The sequence below is a fragment of the Lepisma saccharinum genome, chromosome 30 (assembly GCF_977018435.1).
Source record: "Lepisma saccharinum chromosome 30, izLepSacc3.1, whole genome shotgun sequence".
NCBI lineage: Eukaryota > Metazoa > Arthropoda > Insecta > Zygentoma > Lepismatidae > Lepisma > Lepisma saccharinum.
In genome coordinates, this window is record NC_139258.1 from 15612571 (window position 1) to 15627477 (window position 14907).

The window sequence follows — 14907 nt, forward strand, 5'->3', positions numbered from 1 at the left end:
AGACAAATTTATGGTAAATAAAAACTGAGGAGAGCGGTAAATAAAATGTTAGATCAGCGGTATATACCAGCGGTGGGAAAAAAATTGGCACACACTTTTTCATTATGAGAGGAAACAACATACAAAAGACCTATAAACTGATAAACTACTTCATTTTTATATACTGTACACATACACAAGTACTTAGCTGTCCAACCAAAAAGAAAACAAAGACAAAATCACTTCATTTCTAAATTGCATATCTCAAGTGATTTATTCATTGTATGTATTTAAAGGATATCCTTGCTGTCCAACAAATAAAATAATCACTACTGCACATTCACAAACACATGTTGAAAATCACATGATGATAAACAAAGTTCATTCATGACTGAACACAAATTACACCATTGTTTCCCTTGATGTGCGGGAACAGACTAATCTTATCGCTGCTACAGCTAGCAAGTTCAATGCAACTGGAAGTTGAGTAGACATTCTGGGGAAGCAAGGAATGCAGCTTGACAGGGAGCGAAGTTTTCGAACTGAGATTATGTGCATGGGAAATCCCAATTTGCAGCGTCTTCCTGATGTGATCGAAGATAAAACGTTCTTCAGCTGCAAGTGGTAGGAAACTTTAGGCAAACGTTTCGTTACAAATCTACAGTTTGCGCGCACAACCTCGATTGCCGGTTTTTGCGTGTTTTCTACTTAATTTGATGATATTTCACGGTTATTTCGCGGAAAAGGGTTCATTTCGTGGAAAAGCACACATTTCGCATTACTTCGTGAATAAAACTCATGCATATTTCATCATTGGGGGTGTAGTTATGTGCAGAATGTTCAAAATTGCATCTTTTTTTCACATTTCGCGATTTCGCGCATCGCGAAAATTCAATGTCCCTATTCATTGGACACCTGCCCTTCTTGGGGATGAAAGGTGGTCGGAACGTGGTGATATTGCCCACATCATTTCAAGTGTGACCGAGGTCGAGAATGTGTGGGCTGCTTACCTCCACATTTACTTTCACGCCACAACAGAGCCACGAAATGAAAACTTTGAAATCTGGAAAATCAAACATCGTCAAATGCTTTTATTAAATCTAATTTCCTCTTATTGTCCAGAAAAGAAAGAGGTAAAACCAAGGAAGGGAGCAGGTGGTTATTTTGGCCGGGATGTTGAAGGTTCGCCAAAACACACTCCGTGGCGGAGTGGTTATCACAGCAGGATACGACGGGTTCGAATGAAGTGTCCCTTCATCAATTTAATCATATCGTCGCGATTAGCCAAAAGTGGTAGAAATGCGAAGTAAAATGCACCAAATCCATCAATCAATTAATCATCCACAAACTTCTATTTATCTCACACTTTCTATGGCATGGAGCCAGTCGTTCCATTTGTTGCACGTTCTGATCTCTGATGAACCGGATACAGATAGCAACATAGATAAATAGCATGTCATACGATACTTGTAGAAAAAGTGAGATTATTTCCGTAACAGCTCTGGCCGTTCTGCGCTTGCACCTTGGGAGCGAGTCATAACTCCCGACGCCTCCAATCAAGAAGTGAACCGCTGACGTCATCTCTACTCTGCGCCTATAGCTAACTATTGCTCACGCTGTACACTGCTCGTAGGCTCGCTGGCTAGACTCGCGCAGTCAGCTGGAGATGTTCCGAATGCACGCGGACTCTACTCCCCTATAGAAGGGGTGTAAAAGTGAGCCTTTGCCCCTAGTGACAGTTAAAACTTTAGATGAAAGGGAGTTTTTTTTTACATCCTGCGTTTCGTATGTGGAAATGTTCATTTCCACACATACAATTTCTGTACCATACTGAGTTTTAAATAATGTATACTAGTAGTATTTTAATACATACATACATACATACATATATATATATATATATATATATATATATATATATATATATATATATATATATTACATTTAATGTTCAAGTTAATCAATATCCCTGCAAATAATAACTATAAAAATGAAACCGATTTTAATCTACAGTATACACATATCTTTAAAGAAAGTACCTTGAGTTTTAAAAAAAATCCTATAAGCGTCGGCAAATTGTGGGGGGTGGAATCTCGATGTTCCAGCATTTTAAAGTCTGTTGGAAACTTTTAAAATGGGACAATAACAATAAGGAATCTTTAGTGCGGCAATTATATACCATAATAACTGTCAAAACAGAAATATATTTCATTGTTGGCAATTTGTGCATAGTGGTTAGGGGTGAAGTACTTATTCAAAATTGATTAAATATTTTTTTTTTTAAGCTACAATGTAAAATGTTATAAAATTGCATTATCTTGTTAAGATTTTAGAACATTGGTGGTTCATCCGTTTTCTCTATATCATAATTATGTAAACCACAATTAAAATTAAAAATCATAATGCTGTGGAATTGCAATAGAATATTCTTATCAAATGTGCGGTAGTGATTAGCACAGGGCGCTATGACGCCAGGAATTCCGGGTTCGAATCTCGGCTTGGGTGTTTTTGTGAGTATCATTTCATCAATTTCATCATAGCATCACTCATCCCGGCATCCTCAATGACGTAGTGGTAACGTCGTAGTGGGGTCACGGGTTCGATACCCGGTGGAGGCACATCGCATTGTGGTTCGAATTTCACTTTAAACTGTAGGTCCAGTCCCGATTACTCTATATGTGCTTAAAGTGAACTTAAAACAAATATAAGGAAAATCATCACTCGTCATGATTAACCAAAAGTGGCAGAAAAGCGACGTAAATAATCTATTCCAATCAATTAAAAATGACGCAATTGGGCCATATCTCAACATTTCCCCACAATCTTCTGCTCTTTTTATATGACTTCCTGCAGCAGCATACACATTATAAATGATGTAGTTGGTCCACTTCATGCACAGTATGGCGGGACTGGACCTACAGTTTAGAGTGGGACCCTAACCAGTATGTGACGTGCCTCCACCAGGTATCGAACCCTGGACCCCTTGATTAAAAGGCGAAGACGCTACCGCTACGCCAGAGGGAAGGCTCCTAGCATGCACATTAGTGAACATGTTACGACTTGACGCGCGCCTGCCAATATTCCGAATTAATCACACAAAAACTTATGGAAATATACCATACCAGGTTCCATATTGTGAAGAATAGCATTCCATAGCCTTTCGATGCTAGATGCACTTCTTCCGGAACATCCAGTGACAGTCCGTAATACAAAACGAAGGAGTAGTACAAAAAAGTCACCAAGCGAAACATCTTTGAGTTCTGTGGCGCTGCCGGCAGTGTTCTGCTTTGGAACTCCGAAACAAACAACCTCGTCCTTGACTGGTAACAGCCGTGGGTTAGCTTCGTAACTTTATTGCTTGAACAGACACAATGTGAAGGCATACAACTCCAGCCGTCCACTATTATATAGCGGCACCGTTCCCGGACGTTACGTCACGAAATCTACGCCAATTACCCGCTTGTTAGCATTTGCATTGAGAATAGACTGCGAGTCGGGAGTGTATGGTTGTTCAGCCAAGGGGTCTTCCTTTGGTTTATTTATAGTCCACTTTATGAACTGATGATAATTGCAATAAGCAAATATGATTCTGATTGAGGAATTGTTTTATAGTACATAATTCCAGAGTCAGAATGTCGCCATAAATGCCTATTTTGTTGCTGCGAACATATTCGTAAACCCTCAGTGCTTCAGGATACTACAGGGTGAGGCAAAAGTCCGGTTACATAGGAAAACAAATACTTGTATGCAAACGTAGACATAATTGATGCTTGGTTGAGTTTTTGCTTTTAGACCACTTTTTGTACAGATAGGCTAATTGGGGTTGGACCTACAGATTAAAGTGGGATCCGAACCATTATGTACCATTATGTGCCGGATAGTTATGCACTTCAAATACCTAAAATATGCATGCAAATATGCACTACAAGGTGCAAAATATGCAAATAAATATGCACTTTATATAAACACCTAACATTTTTCAAATGTTTTCTTTCAGTTACCGCAAAAACCTACGCGTAAACAGATATTTGTTTTATCTTACAGGCTCATACGATTTAGCATGTAATAAATCGCGACCTTAAAGTAAAAAGGTTCTATCTGCCAAGTCGTAATATTCTCAGGAGAACTAGTTAAAGATTTGACTATGTGCACAGGGAAAACTAATTATTCCAACAAGTTGTGCCTCTGGCATTTGTATAGTGATCCCTCCCTCTCTAATATATACAGGTATTTCAACGACGAATTTGCAGTCAGAACCTTTTTACTTCAAAAGTAACGTTTCAGATGAGAGTAAAAAGGTTATCCCTTAACTTTTTGCAAAAAAAGAAAGGTGAGAAATTAGTTATATTCGTATTCTAGTTATTCTATATTCTGCATGAACTATGTATACAGGGTGTACCAAAAGTCCCATTACCCCCCCCCTCATTTGAATTGTAGACAAACCTGCAAGAGAGGATGGTATACCATTAAATCAGACCAATGTCCACCATTTACTCCAGAGGATCTGTGTGCACACCGCCATTTTCATGGCACAGTATTATTCGCCTCCAGGTGCGATGTGAAATCCTCCGTAACATAAGATGTCAGATCTGGATTTCAGGTGGCCATTTTAAGAGAATACCTCAATGATGTGTTCAGAGACAAATGGATTGGACGAGGATCGCCAAATTTACCAGCACCTCTAAAATGGCCACCCCAAAGTCCAAATCTGATCTTGTGATAATGCGCTATGGGGACACATCAAACAGAAAGTCGCCCATAATCGTTATCAGACAACTGGAGAATTTAGAAGCTGTTCGCAGTAAGTTTGCTTCCCTCACGCCAGCCATGTTACGGAGGATTTCACATCGCACCTGGAGGCGAATAATACTGTGCCATGAAAATGGCGGTGTGCACACAGATCCTCTGGAGTAAAGGTGGTCATTGGTCTGATTTAATGGTATACCATCCTCTCATCATACGCATGCTGTTAAAAAACATTTTGCAAGTTTGTCTACAATTCAGAGGGTGGTAATGGGACTTTTGGTACACCCTGTATGTTAAAGTAAATTAGATGCAAAAGGCGCTCCAGAGTACAAAATAATACAAATTGGTTCATCCAATACTATAAACCAATTACGTAAGAGTGTGAATATTGGATTTTGAAATAATGTTTAATAGAAAGTATTGACATGTGAGTCAGTTGAAAAAAGTAACCATGTTGTAAATAGTGTTGCAGTATAATCCCAGTGGAAACACAAAACGTTCATTTTAACATAACATGCTACTGCATATCCTTCTGATAAGAAAATGAAAAGTATTTGTACTCATTGAGAGTAGATATCGCGTATTGACAATAAGACTGTAAACAAATGGGAAGAAAAAGTATTCTTCGGGTATGTTTCTCTTCAGCACCGTAGGAAAGTAACGTAGGTCCACAGCCGGCATCCACTTCATCATGTGAGCTCTGACACTTTTGCGTTACTTAATTGCTTCCTCTCTACGTTGGAGGTTCCAATAGATTGATACATAGGAGATGAACGTTGTGCCATTTGTCTGGTAGTCACAAAGACAGGAAACAAAGCAGATAGAACTTTTCTACCCCAACTTAAAACCTCATTTGCAGATAGTACTTTTTTTACCCCGTTGATTTCTTCGAAACTAATATACTTCGAAGCATGATCTTTACAGAGTACAAAGAATGTAAACCAATGGTCTGCTTAAGGTAAGTGCAGATAGAACCTTTTATCTTTCAGGTCGCAAAATTTAAAAATTGCAGTTCTGAATTCTTCCATACACACACTCTTGTTTATTTACACTGCTGTTTTACTAATAAAAGAAGAATTACATGGCTCACAGACAGTGGCGTGCCCAAGAGGGGTTGGTGGGGGCCATACCCCCCATTGGCTCAATATTCCTAAAACAACAACGTCAAAGGTACGAAAAGATTACAGATCATGATTGCACTTGATTACATCATGTTATCCCATTTTCAACCTTGAAACTCCTTCTGTTTTCGGCAAGAATACTTTTAGACACAGAAAAAAACTTACTCTACTTCATAAACATACAATTGGACAATATTTTAACCCTACCTTACCCGTGCGGTACCAGAAACTTAATTACCTGAGAGGGTAATTTTTTTAATCACTAAATTTCAAGAAACCATTCTGTTATTGAATTGCTTCTTGCTTTCTTGTCCATAGAAGTTTCGTTAGTTATTAATTATAATGATTACAAGAATTACCATCATTAATACAAAATAATAACCAATTATTGCGAGAGTGTCACACCAACGCATGTTTTACCATTCGCTAAAAGTCACAATAACCATAATATTTTTTTATAAATGTTTCTTTGTTTACAGAGAGGCATTTGTTTATTAATTATAATAATCTTCAAGAAATACCATCATTATCAACCAACTGTACACTTTCACTAGCATGAGTGTCTCGAATAACACGCTTTTAAAGATGGCGCCTGATGCGCCCTCCAAGTGCATATTGCTTCCTATTTATATTGCATTTAGGCTTTTTATGAACAAAACTAATACAGAAAATTCAAAACGCCCTAGGGAACAATAAAATTTATTTTAAATTTTTTATAAAAAATTTCGGTAGAAAAATTGAAATAACAGAAGTGGTGGACCTGACAGCCCCCCCCTCGGGTATGCTAGAGTTAAAGCAACAATATCTGAGCAATCTAACATTCCAATTTAAAGATCATCTGTAGACTATCTATTGCATTGTTGTCGTTTCTCTCTCAAAATGGATGTAGCGTCAAATCATCGACGACAATACGTCGCCAACAAAACATCGACGGAAAAAAACAATGTGTTTTCTTTGGAATGGTAACACTCGTGTTGATTGATTTGACGGTTTGTTGTTTTACATTTTAAATGTTGGGATTATAGATGACGCGTTTACTTGGTTAACGTCCAAGATCTGAAGAGAGCTGCCGCCGCGAACGTGGGTGGGGATAAACAGCGGGCGAGTTGTTTTCGTCCACACACACTCAACCTTCAGCCAATGGGCGCAGCTGTCATTCTGCTCGTCTACTCCACGTGGAGTCTCAGTCACATGACTGCGGATACACTGTTGCCGTACTTTGCAACTTCAATGTGAAGAGCGTGGGAAGATGTTGTGCGCGGAGGGACAAGGTGGCGCAGAGTGGATGTGTGGCAACACTGTGGGTTGAACGTGATTGTTGCAGCTGGTGAGCACGCTGCGTTGACTTCAAAGCCAGCCGGTCGTTAACGAAGCTAGCGTGTCGACTATACATACCTTTAACAAGTACATTTCATAGGAAAGCTTCAACTGCACTTCAGATTAAATAAAATGTGCAGGAAAGTTGCTTCTTGAGTTACAAAATTTGGTTTCCAGAATATTCGAGGATTGGAAAAGTCCCCGCACTCAAAGTTTGAGAATTTTTTGCTTATAATTTATTGAACTTGTCAACGTAATGAATACATACATTTGTTAACTATATCTTGAAATACACAAAAAATAATTTGTAAACTAAATGTGAGTAATACTGCAATCTCTGAGGTCGGTAACACACTGACAAGACGCCAAACCACTTTCCGCGCGTTGAAGAAGAAGAAAATTGAAACTAAACTTGAAACAATCATCCATAGCGGTTGTAGCTGGTGCCGGATTATCAGGGAAATAGACTTCTCCATTTCTCCACACATCTTTCATATGACATACTCAAAATATGCTTCCAACATAGCGATTCACTGTGTGCGCGCGTAAGGATTAACGTCCACTGAGACGCCGAGAACGCGGCAACAGCGTTCCGGCGTTTCAGTGGACGATAACCTCTAAGAGGTATAGGTGTAGTATGTCTCCACATTGGAAGAATGTCTCCACATTGGTGTAGTATGTCTCCACATTGGAAGAATGTCTCCACATTGGTGTAGTATGTCTCCACATTGGAAGAATGTCTCCACATTGGTGTAGTATGTCTCCACATTAGTGTAGTATGTCTTCACATTGGTGTAGTATGTCTCCACATTGGAAGAATGTCTCCACATTAGTGTAGTATGTCTCCACATTGGAAGAATGTCTCCACATTGGTGTAGTATGTCTCCACATTGGAAGAATGTCTCCACATTGGTGTAGTATGTCTCCACATTGGAAGAATGTCTCCACATTGGTGTAGTATGTCTCCACATTGGAAGAATGTCTCCACATTGGTGTAGTATGTCTCCACATTGGTGTAGTATGTCTCCACATTGGAAGAATGTCTTCACATTGGTGTAGTATGTCTCCACATTGGAAGAATGTCTCCACATTAGTGCAGTATGTCTCCACATTGGAAGAATGTATGCACATTGGTGTAGTATGTCTCCACATTGGAAGAATGTCTCCACATTGGTGTAGTATGTCTCCACAGTGGAAGAATGTCTCCACATTGGTGTAGTATGTCTCCACATTGGAAGAATGTCTCCACATTGCTGTAGTATGTCTCCACATTGGAAGAATGTCTCCACATTGGTGTAGTATGTCTCCACATTGGAAGAATGTAGGTGTGATATGTATGTATGTTTCAAGTTCTTTATTTGTGTATGTTTTCCCCACTTTAATTTCTTGTTAACCACGTTAGGTTAGGTTAGGTTAGGTTAGGTTAGGTAAGGTTAGGTAAAGGAAACATACAAAAAACAAGATGTGTATGTTTTATTTACCTAACCTAACCTACCGTGGTTCACAATGACGTATCGAGAAAAAATGTGGAGACATACTGCCGTGATTAAATGTGGAGACATACTACCCTCTAAGATAACCTGCAGACTTCTGGCACGGAAATTCCCGTTTCCCTGTAGTGGGCGTTACACCATTTGATTTCAATAGAAGCACACACAAGAAGTTCTGTTCCTTTTCGTTGCCGTCTTTCTCCGCGTCTAAGTGGACGATGTGCTTAAAAGGCATTGTTGACAAACTGTGATTGTACGTCTCACACCGAGGGCACTGCTCTATAACATCAATGTTCTTCAAGGTCATACCAATCCCTACTGGCACGCCTGCCAACTCATCCAGATGAATGCCTTAGTAGCAGTTTTTTTAATGTATGAGTACGGGAACTTTTCGAACGTACTGTACTCTGAGCTTTTAACGCTTTGTTCAATATGACGACGATGTCTTCGTCCTTAGGAACGTGATTATCAATTGTAAAATGATTGTAAATGTGCGACTGAAACTTGTTGATGGCAAAATGATCTCAGTTGAAGCAAACTCGTGCCGGAGTTCCGAGCCTTTTTTTTTTTTTTTTTTTTGGCCACGGATACACTTTGCAGAATTGTCCGGTATTGTGCAAGGTATTTTTACTGAAATTTCGCCTAAAATAGTGAGAAATTTGCCTCTTTGTATTCAAATATGACGGCAATTCTCTCCAGGTTTTGATCGACTGATTGAGTTGATATTTTAAGTCCACTTTATGCACAGTAAGGCTAATCGGGACTGGACCTACAGTTTAAAGTGGGATCCGAACCCCTATGGACCTCTACTGGGAATTCTCTCCAGGTGGAGGAAAACCTGTTCAGTGTTTCAAAATGCATATAAATTTTCCTATTTACAAATTCAGAACGAAGAATCTTGAAAATTTTTCAAGATTAGTGTTGCTACTTACGATTTATTTTGTTTTGTTTAATTGTGTATGGCATTACTGATTTAGTGTTTCTAATTTCATGGAATGTGAAAGAATGAAAAAAGAAATCACAAGAGCGTTTTCATTTAGAAAGAAGAACTGTGGCAAAGTTGGCTACTTTTTGTTGGCTGAAGTGCTATGCTGACAAAATTTACAAATTCGGGACTTGGAATTTTTTCAGGGCGGATAAATAAGGTGTTGCGAAGAGTATCTTCACTGTTATCTACGGGTTTTAATTTCCTGGTAAGAATGTAAAGTTATTTATGAAACTTTACAATATTGAGGGACCTGGTGACACCAAACTTGAGAAATTGTGCATATAATTTAACACTTGTCATTCTCCTTATGTGGCTGAAAGTCAGTTAATTGTGAAACGAGTATACATGCTACAGCCTTGCAGTCTGTTACTTGATTTACGTTCGATTTTAGACTACGTAAAGGTAAATTTCGCGATAAAATGGCCATAATTGGACTTATGTGAAAAATTTTAAGGAAGTGTTCTAAAATTTTGAGAGGGTATTGGCCTATAGCCAGAATTTGACTTCGGGCAGCACATCCCTTATCAGTAGCCGCCATGTACAGGCGAAAAGTGTGGCGGAATAGAAACCCTCAATATGGATTTCTCAATATATTATCGGAAGTTGAGGAAAAATCTTTTTTTTTTCCTAGTGTCCGAAGACGAGGTCCAACATAATATATGTTCATTTTGGATCATTGTAGGCCAGAAAAAGGTGGGTTTTATTTGTCCTTTTTTGCCTTTTTCGGCGTTTTTTGGCTTAGTGGTCTTTTTTTAGCTTTTTTATAACTTAACGGCTTTTTTTTGCAACTTGGCCATCTTTCGACTACGTTTTTACTACCCATTCTCAATTCGAATAATTATCAGTTCATCACTTCTTAAACATCCTTTCTGTAGTAAAGAAATAAAAAGAAGAAAGAAAGAAGTACATTTGAACCATCCCTGAAACGAGAGACATTTTTGGACTGAAATAAGATGCATTTCATTCATTTAGTTTTTTCGCACTGTGTGTTTCATACCACCAGAATTTTGTATTTCTTGTAATCATTAAGTATGTAATTGAAACTGAAGTTATTAATTAATTTGGATCACATTTATACGTCCTTTTTTCGTTTTTAGGTTCTTTTTTTATATTTTTAGGTCTTTTTATAGGTCTTTTTTGGCAATTTATAGGTTTTCAACTTTCGAGCCCTAATTATAACTTATTATGCAAGATGTTTAATCCTGCTAATAAAAAAGAAATTACCACTATGCACTATTTAAATTAGATATTAGTAGACATTCTGGAGGAGCTTCAGATTCCCAAGCCCTTACTCTGACTACGTGCCTGGTGTTGCTAAACCCTAACAATTTCGAGAACGTCACGCCATGCCACTGGATTCAAGATTGTATATAATTAACACGAGAATCTCAACTAGCATGTTACGCCAGAGGTCCCGGGTTCGAATTCCGGCCTTGGCATGGGTGTTATTTGTGAGTGTCTTTACATCAGTTTCATTACATCATCACTCATCATTAGAGCCCGGATTTGTAAGCGAAATGCATATTCTTTTCAAGACTTCTAATGGTAATAAGAAAGGTTATACTTCGTATTACATACCTTGATGAACTATTTAACTAAGGTTGAAAGTGCTTATAAATGCTTATTTCTGCAGGAAACGGTTATGCTTGCTTATTTTATGACTTTGGTTTAAAATAGCATATTTTACCCAAATCTGTCATATTTCAATCCTATTTCAATCACACGACGGCATCGGGATGACATGATCAATGTTTCTAAATAGCCGCATAGGAGAAACAGCATCCAAGAAAAGATACAGTACATCCAAAATCATTTTTCCAAATTGCCTCGTATTATAACACAGTTGAAAGCTCGAAATAATCCATTGCAACATTCGCTTTCTCTCATTGATGAAATTTCAGTAACGTTGTCTTCAGAAACTCACGGTGTTGCTAAAATTGTGTCCGACAAGCTCAGTCAGGTATTACTGAAAAATCCCGGTTATAAAACACTGTGTCAAATTTATAAAAATATTTCTGGTGAAGAAACAGAATTCACCGAAGAAGAACTGTGCTGTTTTTCACATGCGCCTGTGATGTCATGCTACGTGGAAATAACATTTTCACTGTACAAATCATTCTTCACTGACAGACACAGGAGCTTCACACAAGAAAATCTCAGGATGACTTTCCTTACATACTGTAACAGCTTTGAATAAGGTGAGAGATCTAATAAACAAATGTTTTTTTCAAATTTTCCTGTATTTATTTATGCTTATCTTGGTGCTTATTTTTTTTCATTTTTTGTGATTATTAACTTGCTTATTTTACTGTTTGATTGTGCTTATAAATCCGGGCTCTAATCATCATCATCTTCGCAATTAGCCAAAAGTGGCAGAAAAGCGAAGTAAAATAAATAAAGCAAATTAACTAGCATGTGTAAAATCCTTCCTCTTTCATTTTTGCTTTAAGAAAGGCATAAATTTCCACCACTGTGCGACAGCACCATTATTTCTTCAAGAAATTCGTTTTACCCACGTTAGATTCTCCTGGGAATGTGATGATATATGAAATGTTATTCCTTCAGTTATGTAATCGGTTATCACATGCAGGTTTTTCTTATTAAAAAATGACACTTGTTATTTTACAAGGTCACTTACGCAATCTCATTAACGCGTTTCGTTAATGGATTTTGAGTACTTGTTTAAAAGGATTTTTCTCTTCCACTGTGTTGCTAAACCTTTCCGATGGCGGCGCCAGCATGTGTCCTTAGGGAATTTCGTTTGTCTTTTGGCCCGAAGCTTTGCATTGGATCGCGACGCAGTGGGCTATTCAAACGTTATTTTCACAGATGTGAAGAGTTTCTCGTTTAAATCTACAATGAAAATGTGTTTCATAAACCTTTTATATAATGTAAATTAAATTTAAAACGTGGTTAACAATGTACAAATGCAAACTAGACCAGGAGGATGCTCATCGTGTTATTTCAATGTCCTCTTTGTACCAAACAATGGTAGATCTTTTATAAAAATATAATTTAAAGAGGAACACATCTACCAACTTCCTTATCCTCTTTAATATCAGCAACAGATATGACAATTGTACACTGCTCCACAAAACTTTAGGAACACCAAGAGAACAGAAGGAAACAAACACAAAAACAGGATTAACCCTGTAGTATACCATTTTGCAATGTTGCTGGTCATTTTCGTTGCATGTTGCATCTGTACCATTGGTGTTCATAAGGCCTGAACAAGAGCGTCCCAAACATGCTCGATATGATTGAGGTCCGGCGAGCATTCAGGCCACTCAATAAGGCTGATGTCTTCTGTTTCCAGGAATTCCGACACAATACGTGTACGGTGCGGAAGAGCATTGTCATCCATAAACAGGAACTCCGGACCAAATGTTCCACGGAAATTGCGAACATATGAACGCAAAATGTTGTTCTCAATTTCGGATAGGGATGAAGCCTCATTAACCCCTCTCTGCTTACGCCAGTGTAGCGTGACAAAGCTTAAATAAACTTGGGACGGTGATGTGCAAAATAGATATTTTATTGTAATGTTACCATATTCTCTAATACTATACTGCTCTCATAAACCCTTGGTTTTTGTGGAGCAGTGTATTTATATTTTTTAGATTTTTCCATGAAATTGGGGTAGACATTTGAAAAATTGCATGCATTGAGGAAATTTTAATTTGATTCAATTATGCAGGATACTTGGTGTAGAGCTGACATAACAGCTAAATCCAATAAATAAATAATCTCCATATTCATACAAGATGCCGAGCTGAAACTCTTATAACAGCTAGACACCAAGGATAATAGTCATTTTCGAATCCTGACCGGGATTTGCATTTTAGTTGACAGTTTCATAGTGGACTTTATTCATACGGTTATGAATATTTGGAAAATTCACCGACGGTGGTTGATGTTCCAGAAATATACTTTCCTTCTGCTGCATAGATTTCAGAAGAACGAAAAAAAGAACTACAAATATCTGATTGGTGACAAGCCTAATCTTCTTGAACAATGTCAATTGCTAAAATTTGGATCAACTACTCGGTTATCAATTATACTTCATTCAAGGTTGTAGATAAGAAGAACATATTAAAGTCAGTATACAAATAAACCTTGATAAGGTTAGGAAAGTGGAATAGATGTATAAACACTAAGAACAAAGGTACTCGATCAGTAAAAATATTGAAAGGAACTTATCGTGAAGAAGGGCGGAATATTCAGATTTTATACAAAGTATCATCCGTCATTTTCAAATGGAAAGTAACTGAAATGTTTGTATGTTCTATCAAGCCATATTTATTCTGTAGATGGATAATAGAATCAATCAATTACTTACGGGTCAATGAAAAATACGGATGAGATAAAGAAGATTTCTAGCACGAAAACACAAACAGGAAAACAGTGACCTAGCCAGACGCTTTGGAAATGACCAAAGCTCGGAGGTTAATGATAAGTCTCTTTTATTCAGCCTTTTGATGACATTGCATAATAAGAATCTATTTCTTTTCAGTTAGAACCAGAAGGCAATGTTTTCATTTAAAATTTTGTTTTGCATTTCTTGTGTTGTTGGTCATTTTTAGGTATTTTTGCAGGTTTGTATTGCATTGTAATAATTATTGAGATTTCTTAATGCATTTTGTGTCTCCATGGTTGTTTATTATTCGCTTTTTGCCTGCAAATACTGGTAGAACTAATCACACACTTTTCAAGCAATTATAAAATAACATTACGTGATCGCTTCTTAGAATTCACAGTGGCTGAAAGTGACAACAATAACACCTACCATGCGAAATGAACTATAGTAATGCTAACTTGAAGATGTGTGTTTCGGAGCATTATTGGTTTGATGCATTAACTTGATTTCAGCCCAATGGTGTTGAAAATGCTAGCAAGGTTCATGGTTGTTACCGGTTGTTACTTCTATAATGCAAAATTTATCAGTTCGGTAAATTTTCCGTATCCGGAAAACGCCTGAAACTCGCTATTTATGTCACTTTCCATATTCCTACTTACGTATTCTGCATTGAGAAACATTGCTGAAGGTGGCATTTCGCTTTTTTCACGGAAATAATCTATATTTTCGACGTATGAAGTAAGTTTTGTTCGTTTCTTTTTCCCTTCGGTAACACGCTAAATGACGGTCACAGTTTCACTACCGTAGTCGGCATGCAGTGTTTCCACCCCCCACTGCACCAAAAAATACCTACGTAGCCCCACAAACCATTGACCCATAGCACCACGAACTACTTCCGGTAAGGTTAGG

General features: G+C 37.8%; 1 protein-coding gene across 1 annotated transcript in view; it reads right to left on the bottom strand.

Annotated features, from left to right (window-relative positions):
• The window catches only part of LOC145981739 (androgen-induced gene 1 protein-like), a 36478-nt gene extending 33131 nt beyond the window's left edge, over nucleotides 1-3347 (bottom strand). Inside the window, exon 1 of the mRNA XM_083115146.1 lies at nucleotides 3102-3347. Within this exon, the coding sequence (XP_082971272.1) occupies nucleotides 3102-3230 (129 nt within the window). The 5' untranslated portion in view covers nucleotides 3231-3347. The remainder of the gene's footprint in view (nucleotides 1-3101) is intronic.
• Between the last annotated feature and the right edge of the window lie 11560 nt (nucleotides 3348-14907).